This window comes from Portunus trituberculatus, chromosome 46 (genome assembly GCF_017591435.1).
Source record: "Portunus trituberculatus isolate SZX2019 chromosome 46, ASM1759143v1, whole genome shotgun sequence".
NCBI lineage: Eukaryota > Metazoa > Arthropoda > Malacostraca > Decapoda > Portunidae > Portunus > Portunus trituberculatus.
Window position 1 is genome coordinate 24703761 of NC_059300.1, and position 15730 is coordinate 24719490.

At 41.2% G+C, this 15730-nt stretch overlaps 1 protein-coding gene across 4 annotated transcripts in view; it reads left to right on the top strand.

Moving 5' to 3' along the window:
- Positions 1-15730, top strand: part of LOC123520014 — a 33572-nt gene that overhangs the window by 9472 nt on the left and 8370 nt on the right. For 2 of the 4 annotated variants that reach the window (XM_045281807.1, XM_045281809.1), the window contains exons 2-4: positions 1212-1597; positions 10320-10492; positions 10589-10675. In XM_045281807.1, coding sequence (XP_045137742.1) covers positions 1327-1597; positions 10320-10492; positions 10589-10675 — 531 coding nt within the window. In that variant the 5' untranslated portion in view covers positions 1212-1326. Of the gene's footprint in view, positions 1-1211; positions 1598-9762; positions 9930-10319; positions 10493-10588; positions 10676-15730 lie in introns of those variants that run through there. The other 2 variants (XM_045281808.1, XM_045281810.1) reach the window with 2 other exon arrangements.

Here is a 15730-nt window from a genome sequence, read left to right on the forward strand (position 1 = left end):
AGTAGGTCACTGAGGTGCATTCTTTTTAGAATTAACAGTGTCCTGCTGTTCTCGAATCGTTTTTCGGTCTTTCCTTGACCATCTTTAGAAGAAAAGAAAAATGCACGTTTGCTTTTTGCTTGGTTTATTAATAAGTGGGACTCGAAGCCACATAGGCTTTAAGTGGCCCGTCGCAAAGTTTGTTTCTGTCACTGACGTGCGGAGTGAGAGCACCGCAAGGCCTGCCGGTGGTTAAGTGATAAGAAACATGAATGATTAAGCCGAAGAGCACTGGAGTTTTGAACATTTATTGATCGGATGAACACGAGAAGAAGTATATACCTACTCCGTAAAGTGGAGTGACCAACAGTTTAAAGTGGAATCCGAAACACGAGACGGTATACGCTGGCGAGCAAGACGGAGGAAATTGTCGGAGGTAGAAATGTCTAACAGCAGTAATAAATATCAAGAGTGCTACCGTAGAGCAAAGGAATCTTATTATTGTGCAGTCGTCCGAGTTACGGTAGAATATACATAGTGTGAGGTAGAAAGTAAAACTATCGTAGGAGTGAAGTGTTGGAGTGTGAAACATCTTATATGGAGAGTGGAGTACCCATGGAAAGCAGAGGGGTCATTAGATTAATTTGGCCTCGTCCGAACTATGATGAAATATCTAGTTGAGGTTGCGTGGGAAGGAGAGGAAAACGAAAGTGCGAGTAATGAGAGTTTGACAACAGAGAAGAAAAGTTATGCCTTGATGAAAGTCTTGTGTATATTAATATTCGATCATCTTTGGTCTACAATATTATACTCCTCCATACTATCTTTCAAGGTCACTAAATACGAGTTCTAACGTTTGCCATCCTTGGACATTTTTATTTTTCTCTCTTTTATTTTTCAACAAAGGCATATCCACTCTGGCAATGTATGTACACATCATGTGTTAAATTTAGAGAATTACTGGTCAATTGTAAGAATATTTGAATGTGAAGTATATAAATCAGCTGAGACTTGTGATTTTGTTTGAGACTTGTCTTCTAATCACAGTATCTGTTACTAAGTGCGTACCTACGATATTCACACTGTAGTCACGATGGTGACTGACATGTTAATAGATAGACTTGTTATCCCTTGCTTCCGTGTATAGTCTGTGATGTTGTTAACGTAATATTGGTGTACTGCACGTATCTAGCTACATGTAGTACAGGTGTGTTTTGTATACTTGTTTTTAGGTGTTGTAGTGAGTGGCTCCCGCACCACGAAGATCTGTCATGTAGGGTAGTGGCGGGGTGCTGCTGAGTAGTGATCGGGTACCCGCGCCACACAGGAACGTAGTGTAGGGTAGAGATGGGGTGCGGCGCTTCCCGAGTGGTTCAGGCCATCGAGGAGGATCCTGAGAAGTCCCCTGCACCCCCTGATCAGCAGCAGCAGCAGCATCAGCCTGACGAGCTGACCAGCGTAAGATCCAACACTCCTGACCAGCCGGACCAGGCCTCTAGGCCGGTCGACCCACCGTCCTCTGGTCCAGTCATCCAGTCAAATGGTACAGAGCACTCAGCACCCACCCTTGAGGACAACCTCCCAAAGTCACCCGTGGAACGGAAGGCTCCCCACTCAGGTAAAACCAATGAACATCAGCAACAGAGCAAAGCATATAAGGCATCAACACACACGCCACATTTGGGTGAAGACGCGCCGCACCCTTCACTGCCCTTCTCACCCGTCCCGTGTCGCGGCACCCTAGCACACCGCACCCCCATCGCACCTGTAGCGGCCTTGCTATTCTCTTCCCGCACGTAATTGTCTTTCGACCTGGCATGGCCATGTATATGTATTTACTCTTAGCGCTCGCCACTCTATGATGTATTTAGCGCATCAGTAGTTGCTGAGTTACTTTGGATGTGCTGTTGAATCTCTCGCATGATATTTGGTGATGTTTGAAGGTAATTCTTAAGTTCGAGGAAATTTAATGCATTGACTTCGATTTTACTGAAAATGAATCCCTTGAGCGCTAGATTCGTGTTGACTGCAGCCATAAGTCAGTGAGTGCGTGGGTCTGTGCGGGCTGGGAGAGCAGTGCCCCAGTGCCGTCTCGCGTGTGGTGGGGGCGAGGTGATGCAGCCAGATGGAGGCCAGTCATGCAACAGCGGCCCTCACCCACCACGCCCCGACCACGCCCGTGCTTACTCCACTCTGCACACATGCACACTTACATGCGCGCGCACACACACACACACACACACACACACACACACACACACACGTAATAGTGTCTGTCTCTAACCTATCACACAGCATGTCTCTCTCTCTCTCTCTCTCTCTCTCTCTCTCTCTCTCTCTCTCTTCATTAATGCTGAAAGAGTTCACTCCTGAAATACTGTATAAGTTTGGCATTTTGTGATCAACCCAGTAAATTTACTTAACAAAATGATATACGAGTATTGAAGCGATCTTTTATTCATCACATGACACCACAAGCTCCATTAGTTTAATACATGATACTTCAACATACTGGACTGTAATTTAGCGAGTGAGTGGCAGTGATCTTCGTAGCTGCTAAATGGAACACCGACAATATACTTGAATCAATGTGTAAAAACTCGTGTTGAAAAATTAACACCGTCTAGTCACCTTCCAGCATATCTTGTCTTCAGCCTTATCATGAAAAGATCTAAGAAAGGGTCGTGTTCTGGGGCGACCTTAGCAAAGTGATTGTCTAACCTTGTGGGTTGCACGCCAAGGTTTGTCGCAGTTCAAGAGAGAGAGACACTGACTGACTCGCTGACTTCATGACACGATGGAAACACAAGACTGGCTGTCACATGTTCTTGTTTCCTTTGTAAGTCTCTCTCTCTCTCTCTCTCTCTCTCTCTCTCTCTCTCTCTCTCTCTCTCTCTCTCTCTGTCTGTCTGTTGATGATGACAACAATTAAAACAAGATCAACAACAACAACAACAACAATAATAATAATAATAATAATAATAATAATAATAATAATAATAATAATGATAATAATAATAATAACAATAGTAATAATATAATAATAATAATAATGATAACAATAATAATAATAATAATAATAATAATAATAATAATAAAATAATAATAATAATAATAGTAACAATAATAACAGCAATAACTACAACATGAGGGCGCCTCCATGTGTCGCGACGCCCCATCAAGGCGCAAACAGACCATTGACACATAATGGGCGGGGGTATCGACCTACCAGTCGCCTCACTGCGGGAACAACGTGACCAGGGAAAGCCTACACTCACGATCTACGTGAACCGCTATGGAAACACACACACACACACACACACACACGCATAGTGTAGTGGTTAGCACGCTCGACTCACAATCGAAAGGACCGGGTTCGAGTCCCGGAGCGGCGAGGCAAATGGGCAAGCCTCTTAATGTGTGGCCCCTGTTCACCTAGCAGTAAATAGGTACGGGATGTAACTCGAGGGGTTGTGGCCTCGCTTTCCCGGTGTGTGGAGTGTGTTGTGGTCTCAGTCCTACCCAAAGATCGGTCTATGAGCTCTGAGCTCGCTCCGTAATGGGAAAGACTGCATGGCTAGGTGACCAGCAGGCAACCGTTATGAATTACACACACACACACACATTGTCTTTTAAGGGACGAAGTTGAGTTAGAGAGAAATGTTATCGTCCTTGTTTTGATGCAAACTCACCTTAATCTAACTCTTAATTCCTTTCTTTGTAAACTGGGAGGATTGTAGGGTAGTGACAACAAGTGGTTATTACAAAGGGTTTCGATCCCATTCACCCCGCTAAATCCCCATCTTCCTTTGTTGTGGGCTAATTTTTTACATCAATACGGGTCAATAAGGTGTGCACAAAGCAAGGTTCCACTGCCCCTTCACCTGTGTCGGGTGGGAGAGGGGAGGTTGCGGGCCGTGCTGTGCCGAGAGAGATAACCACAACACAGAAGTGGTGCTCCCCGATTCCTCGTACTTGAACAATCTGCCACTTCTGAGCAAAGAGTGAACACATTGTGCGACGCCCTCACCCAGGCTGCCCACACTACTCCACACACAGACCGCGCTGATTTCCCACACGCGAGATTTAGGAAGATTAATTATTTTACATGATTCTATAAAGAGTGTCCTTCAGAATCTGGTGTGTGTGTGTGTGTAATTTCACCTCACCTCGGTCGTCTGCTGGTCACCCAGCCAGTCTTCCCCATTACGGAGCGAGCTCAGAGCTCATAGACCGATCTTCGGGTAGGACTGAGACCACAACACACTCTACACACCGGGAAAGCGAGGCCACAACCCCTCGAGTTACATCCCGTACCTATTTACTGCTAGGTGAACAGAGGCCACACATTAAGAGACTTGCCCATTTGCCTCGCCGCTTACCGGGATTCGAACCCGGCCCTCTCGATTGTGAGTCGAGCGTGCTAACCACTACACTACGCGGTGTGCGTGTGTTTCTCAGTTTGATCTGCTGCAGTCTCTGACGAGACAGCCACAGACGTTACCCTATACGGAACGAGCTCAGAGCTCATTATTTCCGATTTTCGGATAGGCCTGAGACCAGGCACACACAACACACCGGGACAACAAGGTCACAACTCCTCGATTTACATCCCGTACCTACTCACTGCTAGGTGAACAGGGGCTACACGTGAAAGGAGATACACCCAAATATCTCCACCCGGCCGGGGAATCGAACCCCGTGTGTGTGTGTGTGTGTGTGTGTGTGTGTGTGTGTGTGTGTGTGTGTTATTCAATACGGTCGCCTGCTGGTCACCCAACCAGTCTTTCCCTTACGTTAAAGAGATCAGAGTTCATACTGACCGATCTTCGGGTAAGACTGAGGCCACATCATACATAACACACGCCGGGAAAGCGAGGCCACAACCCCTCCAGTTACATCCCATACATATTTACTTCTAGGTGAACAGGGGCTTACACATTAAGATGTTCGTTAATTTGCCTCCACTCCCGGGAGTTGAATCCGGGCCCTCTCGGTTGTGAGCCGAGCATACTAACCGCTACACTACGAGCGAGTATTTTTTTTTTTTTTTTTTGTGTGCGTTGAGTTTCTTGTTAGGTTTAATGAAATATGGTAGACGTTCTTATGTTCTTAAAATGTTTTCGTAGTCTTACTGAAATATGGAATACATTCTCCTTGGCTTTTGTTTGATGTGATAAACCGCAGCAGCAGCACCAATGGCAGAACAACACCAACGAAATACCACCATCATCACCACTCCCACTAACACCACTACAACAAACAACAACCAAAGGAACAACACATTTCATAAAATTTGTAGAGTGACTCGTTTGATCAAGTTAACGAAGAATGCTTGTCACTCTATTGTAGCATGGTGCAGGACAACGTAGCTAGTCTACGCCTTCTAATTGTCACTTTTATTATGTAAGACGTGACCATCGTGTCATGTGTATATAGGGTGACGGTGTGGAGGAGGGAGAGCAAGGGAACGTTAGGATTCTTGTTTATCTTTTTGACACTATCACCTTCCCTTCACACTCTCTCTCTCTCTCTCTCTCTCTCTCTCTCTCTCTCTCTCTATATATATATATATATATATATATATATATATATATATATATATATATATATATATATATATATCTGTGTGTGTGTGTGTGTGTGTGTGTGTGTGTGTGTGTGTGCGCGCGTATTTGTATAGTAGTAGTAATCGTAGTAGCAATAGCAACAATAATAGCAGCAGCAGCATCAGTAGTAAAGAAGTTTAGCAGTGATGCAATAGTTTGATGGAAAGAATATAATAATAGGCAATCAGCAAGTATGGTCACGAATAGCTCACCTGTAAGTGTTGTGGTGGTGGTGGTGGTGGTGGGGAGAGGAGGAGCCGGCAGCAGCTATTTATTGATTCGAACATTCCCTTCATTCCACTTGCCGGAGTTTATGTTGAAGCCAGAACGTATGAAGATCGATTGTAATGAAAACCTATACTGTTAAGAAGAAAACAGCTGGATTCCTTGAAAAAAATACGAGGGTTATAATAGTAGGAGACGTTTTTTGAGTGGGTGGGCAGGTGATGGGAAGAATTTATCGATTCCCCTCGTGAGTCAGCTGCGGCAGGTGTATTGAGGTAGTCTGTGGCTTGTGTCTTCTCGGTAAGGGTGCATTATTTCCTGTGTGAGTCATGACACAAACATTCACTCGTCCATACATGATGCAAACACGTATGAACATTTAGCTGTCTTCTTTTTCTTCTCTCTCTCTCTCTCTCTCTCTCTCTCTCTCTCTCTCTCTCTCTCTCTACTCCAGTTACTACTACTACTACTACTACTACTACTACTACTACTACCACCACAACTGCCAATGTTAATAATGATAATAATAATAATAATAATAATAATAATAATAATAATAATAATAATAATAATAATAATAATAATAATAATAATAATAATAATAATAATAATAATGATCATGATCATTCTATCCTTTTCCTCCTCTTCCTTTTCTTTTTTATTCTCCTCCTTCTTTTTCCTCTGCCATATTATTATTATTATTATTATTATTATTATTATTATTATTATTATTATTATTATTATTATTATTATTATTATTATCATTATCATTATTATTATCATCATCATCATCATTACCATTATCATCTTTTCTTCTCCTCCTCTTTTCTTTGTATTCTCCCTTTTCTTTTTCCTCCTCCTCGTCCTCCTCCTCTTCTCCTTTTCTTCTTCTTTTCTCTTTCTTTTTTTCTTCCCAGTATTCTAAACTGCTGTGCATGACTTTTGGGTTAACATGAGCATATATTATATATGAGTTTATATAAGTATAATATGCATAGGACATTTTTTTTCTCTCTCTCTCTCTTTAACAACTGTGATGGCGTGTGGTAATTTTCTTTTCTTGTGTCGGCAAGTCACAGTCTGCACCGGTGAGTGAACTTCTTGACGTAAGAAACTTCACCATCACCACCACCGCCACCACTACTGCTGTGACAACCAACATCACTAATATAATCTAATATAATAACACCAGCCACAACAACAACACGAATACCACCACCACACCCGACCAAAGTCGCCATCAACACATCACCAACAACCAAAAATAAATAAATAGAAATAAAAATCAATAAAAAAATCTGTCTATTCATCAGTCTTAACCAGGCAGAGGTCTCACGTGACAGGCAGGAGGCCAGACAAGAAATCATACATTGCTTTATTGTGGGAACTGAAATACCATGAAGAGGTTTGCAGTCCCCTCGCCCCCTTCCATTGTAGTTAGTCTTTAGATGCACAGGAAAAATGGTGGCAGTATTCTTATTTCCCACCGGAAGACCACCATCACCACACCATCAAGATCAATAATAATGATAATAATAATGTTAATAATAATAATAATAATAACAACAACAACAATACTACTACAACAACTACTACTACTACTACTACTACTACTACTACTACTACTACTACTACTACTACTACTTATAATAATAATAATAATAATAATAATAATAATAATAATAATAATGATAATAATAATAATAATAATAATAATAATAATAATAATAATAATAATAAACAATAATACTAAAATTACACAATATTTCTCAAATTCACGTTCATAAACATTCTAAACACACACACACACACACACACACACACACACACTACTACTACTACTACTACTACTACTACTACTACTACTACTACTACTACTATAATAATAATAATAATAATAATAATAATAATAATAATAATAATAATAATAATAAACAATAATACTAAAATTACACAATATTTCTCAAATTCACGTTCATAAACATTCCAAACACACACACACACACACACACACACACACACACATATTTCGATGATAGCACGAAAGAAATATGCTGGGGATTAGCGTGTGTGTGTGTGTGTGTGTGTGTGTGTGTGTTCGTGCAAACATAAAAAAAAACATAATATAAATATTTCTTCTTGGAATAGCGTTTGTGGGAGGAAACACGCGGGGTAGTATCGACCATCGTAATACGTCCGTGTGTATTATTCACTTCAACGACCAATAGCCGATGTGAACTGAAGACTTAAACTAATGCGGTACCATGAATAAGTATATTTCTGAAATTGTAAGAGAGCATAAATCAATTATCTTTCTATAGGCCCTGGCAATAAGAAAAGAAAAGTTCGATAAAGTACTTACAGCGAGAGAGAGAGAGAGAGAGAGAGAGAGAGAGAGAGAGAGAGAGAGAGAGAGAGAGAGGAGGTGGATGGCAAGTATGAGAAAGATAACAAACAGACTGAAGGCAAACAAAATATGGGTTGGATATGGACCGATGAGAGGTGTAAATGTAACCAAACGAGGAAATATAAAAGATGGACGAAAGACAACTCTCTCTCTCTCTCTCTCTCTCTCTGACTAAGAAATACATTACAAAATTTAATGAACAGCACCGAGTAATGGAGAAATAAATACTACAAGAACTGATAAAGGGAGCTCTCGAAGATATGAAAGGATTTGCTCCAGAAATGCTCCCTCGGAAAGTGGTTATATATTTCTTTGTTGATGCTCGGGACGGCGTGAAAACGTCGGCAAAAGTTCTGCTTTCTTCCACTTCACGTTACTAAGGCCAGTATTTTGAAATGCTTCATTCTCTCATTACCACCACTATTTTCAAAGGCCACAGAGATAATTAGCCAGTTTCTTACATCTTTCCTCTGTATGGATAATTTGAAAAATCTTGTTAATGTCATCAGAACCGCAAAGATATCCTTAAAACCGTCTGTCAATTAAACTAATGCCTTTAGAGCAGTGTTTCCCAACCTTTTTCGGTTGCGACCCTAAATGCAGTCTTAACCTGGAGTAGCGACCCTAAATGTAGTAATAAATCCAATCTAACCGAGACAGAGACAAACAAATGGAGATACAGACAGACTGACAGACAGAAGCAAAGAGGGCGATGGGAGAAATGAATTAATCGATTAATTAAATGCCTTAATTAATGAATTAATTAAGGCATTTAAGGCAAGTACGATGCATGCAATACGTTCTTTCACTGCCACAGCATCACAGATGAGACTGACAGCTTACTCAGGTTCCTTGTTGACTGTTCGGCGATGAAGTACACGTATTGTAGGCTAGCCTACATGAAATTAAGCTACGGGCGGAATCGCAGGAATATAGTTTATGACCTCTTTTGTAACTGAGTCCAGTAGAATCTTTACCTTGTCCTCCTAAAGTATATAAATTACATTAATCAAAATAAAAATGTGAACAGCTGTGAATTAAGATATATTTTTGTAAGACCCTCTGGCGACCCTCACAAATACCCTCGCTACCTTGATTTGGGTCGCGCCCCTGGGGTTGGGAACCACTGCGTTTAGAGCATAGTAAATATGCAGCATGACTGCTACAAAATACAGTCCCTGATTGCGACAAGAAATATGGATGACCTTGCATGAGACTCGATGGGAAAGGGGAGTAAGGAGGAGCATCTAGACTACTAACTGGGAAAGCGGAATGTACGGACTGATGTACTGGCTTGCAAGGAACTTATTGGGGGAAGCAAGAGCTACCTCATAACTTATAAAGAGGTTGTTTGAATATACCTTAACGCGATATTATGGCCTTTACTTGTATAATACTGCATGATCAGTTGGCAGCTGATATGGCTAATAAACCATAGCTTCTTTTCATCTACATTACAATTCACCATTTTCATCATCTTCATCATTATCATCATATGTACATTCTACATAAGCTGCTTATTGATTGACCACTTCTCAGATTCCTATAGGCAGGTATTGATGAGTGTAGGGAAATGGAAATTATTTCATTAAGCGCCGCAACAGCCAAGGTCATAATGGCACCACTAGGATTAACGGGAGAACGCTACATCTCCCACCGAGCAACTAAGTTTGACAAGCAGGGAAGGAAGGACGCTGGCAGTGGGAAAGGTTTGTATACACCACAAGAAGATTAAAGCATCCACGGAGCGCTCCACATCCCTTCTTGAACTGTCGCTAATTGGTGTCAAATCCGTGTATTGACTCTTATACTGTCGTAGTCAATTGCCATATAACTCTTTGTACTTATTTATATTGTTTAACGTTTTCCCCTACATCTCGAGTCTTCTGATTTAATTACTGGGTCTTCATAACAACACATTTTACCAACCCAGAATACTTAAGAAAATATAAAAAAAATACAGTGGAAGTGAGTGTTCAATGTTAACTGATTATTGACTATGTGATTGAGCAACAAGGGCAGCATCTTATGGCATCATACGCACAGAAAAGAGGATTATATATTTAACAAAAACCTGCTAACTTCGTGTTGCCTTGCAGGAGGTACCCGCGCTGTGGCCTTTGAGGTAGGGCCACCGGATGCCTCTGAGTCCTTGATCCGCCGTCATCCACCACGCAAATTCCAGAGACTCGAGGACCAACAGCAGGGCAACACTATCACGCAGGAGAAACTGGAGGAGAAGCAAGCCACTGCTGAACGCCGTCGTCAAGAGGTGAGATGACGAAGAGAGGTCAACTTATCACGTACTGCAGATAAATAACTTCCTGTGTGTAATTTTGTTTTCTGATATATTATGCACTGTCTCCAGATCTTGACTCAACGGGTCCAGAGCGCCAAGCACCGCAGCGCCACACGCATGCGCCCTCATCCTGATGATGCCGACGAAGTGGAGAAGGTGAGACACGGCAAATTTTAGGATGCACAAAGCATCACTGAGGCACATGTCATTCTGCCTCCACTCTTACACGTTGTCACACACACACACACACACACTGGATGACTATAGGAATGAACATAGGCTTAGGAGGTGGGGAGGGGCAATTGTCTACAATTGGGGGCCGCCGTGGTATAGTGGAACCATGCGTGCTTTGGGGTCCGAGGGGTCTCCAAACGCACGGGTTCGGATCCTGTCCACGGTCCGAGTATAGGTTGGGCTTCCTCACTCGGGGCAACGGTTTCCTAGCGGGTGGGCTTTCAGATAGGAGGTACCACATAAAGTACCCCCTATAGCCCATAAATTCCCGTGAAAAGTCCACATGGTATAAATAAATGTTCTCAGAAACAAGGGAAATTCGGGCAAAACTTTCTTCAAATTCGGGCAGATCATGTAGTTCTATTTTGGCCCGAATAACCAAGATAACCTCCATTGGAAATTCCTATCAATATTAGTCAAGATGAGTCCAAAGTGCGCTGAAAACCTACAAAACACAACCACAAATAGTAAAAAAAAAAAAAAAAAAAAAGAAAGAAATTGTGGTACTACTTTATCAGTGGCACATGTATAAGCCTAAACCTAGCTTTAAGCAATATTGCCCTTATTGTCTCCCTCCTGACTGGTGGTTTTGGGTCCAAACATAATTAACGTAGAAAGCACTGCCAGTCTTCCACTGAGGATAATAAAACGTTGGTTGAAAATGTGCAGAGAGAGAGAGAGTGAAGTGAAGTAAATTATATATATATATATATATATATATATATATATATATATATATATATATATATATTTATTTATTTATTTTTTTTTTCATGGTTTTAACCATTATCACATGTGCAATTTACTGTATTTGCTCCAAATGGGACACCGGACAGTGTGGACACTAGCAGTGTGCTCTATATTGAGTCCGTACGACCGCCCTGTAGAAGTATGGGATGAGCAAGGCCGCCTGGAGAACAGGCGGCCTTGGGGTGAGTCGAGTCAGTAGTACGTTGCAATGTTTGCATGACTTTCATTAGACGTAGCTCAACTGTCGAAGACACTGGTAGCACATGCGTCTTTTTCCCTGCGTTGCTTTGGTTGTCAGACTAGTGTCTGTCTATGAGGTCTATTTGTTTTGCGTGGTTTTTCCTCCTGTATAAATCCGCCGTGGAGATTCACGGCGTGGTTTTTGGTGTCGAATTCCTTTTGTTTTGCCTTTATCTTGCACATACATTTAATTTCGTATACTACGTAGGAATATCCTGAAAGGGTATTATATGTTGCCTTTATGCTGAATCCGCTTCGGCGTTACAAATACGTAAAGAGTTAATAATGGAGAAATCCAGGAAAAGGCTATACAGAATTAGCATTAAATGTTCAAAATGTAGGATGTAAATTGATTCTGACTCTAAAAAGGAACATATAAGAAGTAATCAAAATATTAAATTTGTGCCAGTAGATACTGACACAAAGCAACGGAAATTATCCTTTTGCCTTGATGGTTCAGCAAGTATTCAGCAAGCATCATTGTCATGCAGGAACACTGAAGAAAATGCAGCATCTAAGCAAGTCCAGTCAACTGATGAAAAGAACATCATTGATCATGGTACATTGAACCTCGAACAGAAGGCTGAAGAATGTGACGCTAGGTATATCCTAAAACCAGACAGCGGAAAAGAACCTGATTCCAGAAGGTCACACTAAGCACAACAAAATTTCAGCCACTTCAGTAAGCCAAGAAGCTGTAAATGAAGATCTTTCATTCAATGGAACATGAACTTCTAATCCGAAACCAAGCTCAAGTTTCCAAGTACAGCTTCTAGATGGCCCAAATCAACATCTTCTAAGTGAATATAATAGGGAGCCAATGAACAAGGAACTCGGGATTTCAATCCTGCGCTGTTTAGGAAATATCCATGGACGATCTTTAACCAGACAGCAAAAACAATAGGGTGTTATCCATATCAGAAATATGATAAGGATTCATTCTCATTCTGGAACTGGAAGATTAAAAGATTAGCAAAGCATTCCTAAAGCAAAACCCATAATTTGGCAAATACAATGGATTATAGACAAAATTAACCAGAAGAGACAAACATCCATTTTGTCACAGCTTGGTAATGCCCTCAAAGACATGATGAGAAAGAACAGGGACTATATGAAAGTGATGGTCGAGTCTTTGTTATACTTAACTCAGCAGAATTTATCTCTACGGTGACATCTAGAAAACAGAACCAACCTTGTAGAATTATCTGACATAAACCAAAGCATCTTCCTAGAACTCCTACATATTCGGTGTATAGACATTCCATGGCTTTCAGATAAACTACATGATCATTGGGAGAGTCATGCACAGTGGCTATCACCTGAAATCCAGAATGAGATGTTGATGATTGCATCTGATCTTGTACTGCAGGAAACTGCACAAGCTGTGCAAGAAGTTGGAAAGTACAGCATCATTGTTGATAAAAACCTTTGATATCAGCAATAAAGAACAAGTCTCTATGTGTCTCAGGTATGTTCATAATGGTGAAACTTATGAAACCTTTATCGGATTTTATGAGACAAAATCAGCAGGAAGTGAAGTGCTGTTTGAACTGATACAAAAGTGCTAACAAATGTTGGTGTCAGAATAAAGGATATTGTAGGCCAGTGCTCTGATGGGGCCTCATATATAAGTAATCCAAAGAAATGTGTTGCTGCATGAATACAGGATGTTGCACCTCAGGCCATATATGTACATTACTATGGGAACTTATTGAATTTTGTAATTAAATTACACTCTTGAGGAAAATTGTGTAATGAAAAATGCCCTAGGAGTAGTTCAATCGCTGTACAACTTTTTCAACTGCCCAAAGAGACAGAACTTCCTGAAGAATGCAACCTTGCACGGGGATGAGTCTGAGCCATACATTAAAATCAATGAGCGAGACAAGGTAGGAGTGTCGGTGGGAAGCTGTAAAGGTAGCTGAGCAACAACTTATGAGAATAGCACTATACACTATAGCCTTGATGGAACTCAGCAACATGAAAAATGCCAAGACATCTGTTGATGCCAGGGACCTGACCTCTGTATGTGACTTACAATTTATTATTGGTTTAGAGGTATTGAAGGTAATTTTCTGCAACACCATTGCGCTGTCAAGACACTTACATGGGCAGGACATGGATATTATGTCAGCTAGTCACTGTAAAAACATTGAGGAAATGCAGGGATGAAGAAAACTTTTCATTACTCTGGAAGAAAGCACAGACAACTGCTGAAAAAAATAAATAAATAAATAACCAGCTTACATCAGATGTGCAACCTATAACAATGTAGAAAAAAAAAAAAAAAAAAAAAAGCCATCAAGAAGGCTGCTGGCCTTAACGGGAGAACCAAGCAAGAGAAGACAAAGCGTCCGACGAACAGAAAACAAGAAGTTAAATTTATTATGATGCACTTGACAGGGTTGTAACTGAGATGCATGAAAGATTTGATAGTAGGTCAACTCTTCTTATATCTTTGACAAAAATTTTGATGGGAGATGCCGGTGATGACATCTATAAGGTAATAGCTGATTTCTACATTCTGGAAGAGGTTACTTTAAAGGCTGAACAAAGTACTTATCAAAACCTTGAAACTGATTGTCGGCCTAAAACTGCAAGTAAGATCGTGAAGTTCTTAGTTTCCAACTTTTTGTCTTCCACTTTTTATCCCATTTCTCAACAGCAGCCAAGATACTAGCCACCATCACAGCAACATCATGCTCAACAGATTGTTCTGATGTCTGTGAAGACTTAAGTCATACCAGCGATCAACAATGGGACAGGAAAGACTATCTAGCCTAGCAATACTGGATGTTGAGAGGAATTTTGTGAACAAGCTCAACGCAGAATCCATAAATGATATTTTTGGTGGATGTCATGGTAGAGATAAATACTTATTATGAGATTCATCTTGATATCAATGTGCAATTACATGTTTTCCTTTTATAGTGCTTTATAAAGGTCACTCTACAAGTCATTGTTTTGTTGAGTGTCATATAAATAAGGATGCTACCTGCAGAGCTTTCGTTGATCTCAAGGGTGTCTTCGACAGGGCCAACAAAGATGTTATTATGGAGGAACTCATTCTCAAAGGTGTCAAAGGTAGATTATTAGGATGGATCAGAGATTATTTGTACAATAGAACAGCACAGGTTTAGTTTCAAGGTGAAGTCTCCTCTGAGGAAGTCTTTGAGCTTGGAACACCATGGGTGGAGTCCTTAGTCCAATGCTTTTCAATGTTTTAATGGACAAGATTGCGCGCTGTTCCTTTCCGCAGGGCACCCAAGTCCTCATCTATGCTGATGACATACTCCTCCAGTGCCCCACACCCAGGATTCTCCAGTTAGCTTTGTCACAACTGGCAGCATTGTGTGTCCAAATGGGACTAGTGATTAATGAATGTAAAACAAAATTTCAAGCTAAAGGGAAGGTCTCTCGGCTGCCCACTGTAAACAACGTTCCCATCCCTAAAGTTCATATACACAAGTACGTACCTGGGTGTTCAAATGAGCTTCAGAAAGTCTCTTCAAGCCGTCCACTATGTTCGAGACCTGTCTGCCACGGCTAGCACCACTTCAGCTGCTAGCCAACAGGGGCCTGGGGGCTGGCATTCCAGTCCTAAGAATGTTCTATATATCTGTCATACGGTCCCTTATTGATTATGCTGCCCCTGTTTTAATACAGTTTAGTGCCACCCAACTCCGTCCCCTGGAGCTTGTTCAGAATGAAGCCATGCGGATAATCTTGGGATGCCCCAGGACTGCACGGATTGAAGTCCTCAGAGCTGAACTGCACCTGCCGAGTATTATGTGTAGGGTACAGGAAATTACTTGTCGCACAATTAGTCGGATGCTATGCACGGGCTCTGACTCTCTAAAGGGATCACTGACCCCCTGTATCATGATCCTTGCACTCCTACAACACCATACCTCAGGAAGATCTTGGGAGTACTGACAAGTGTAGGTGTAGCCGAGGCTTGTATTAACGTTATGTCACCGCTACAAC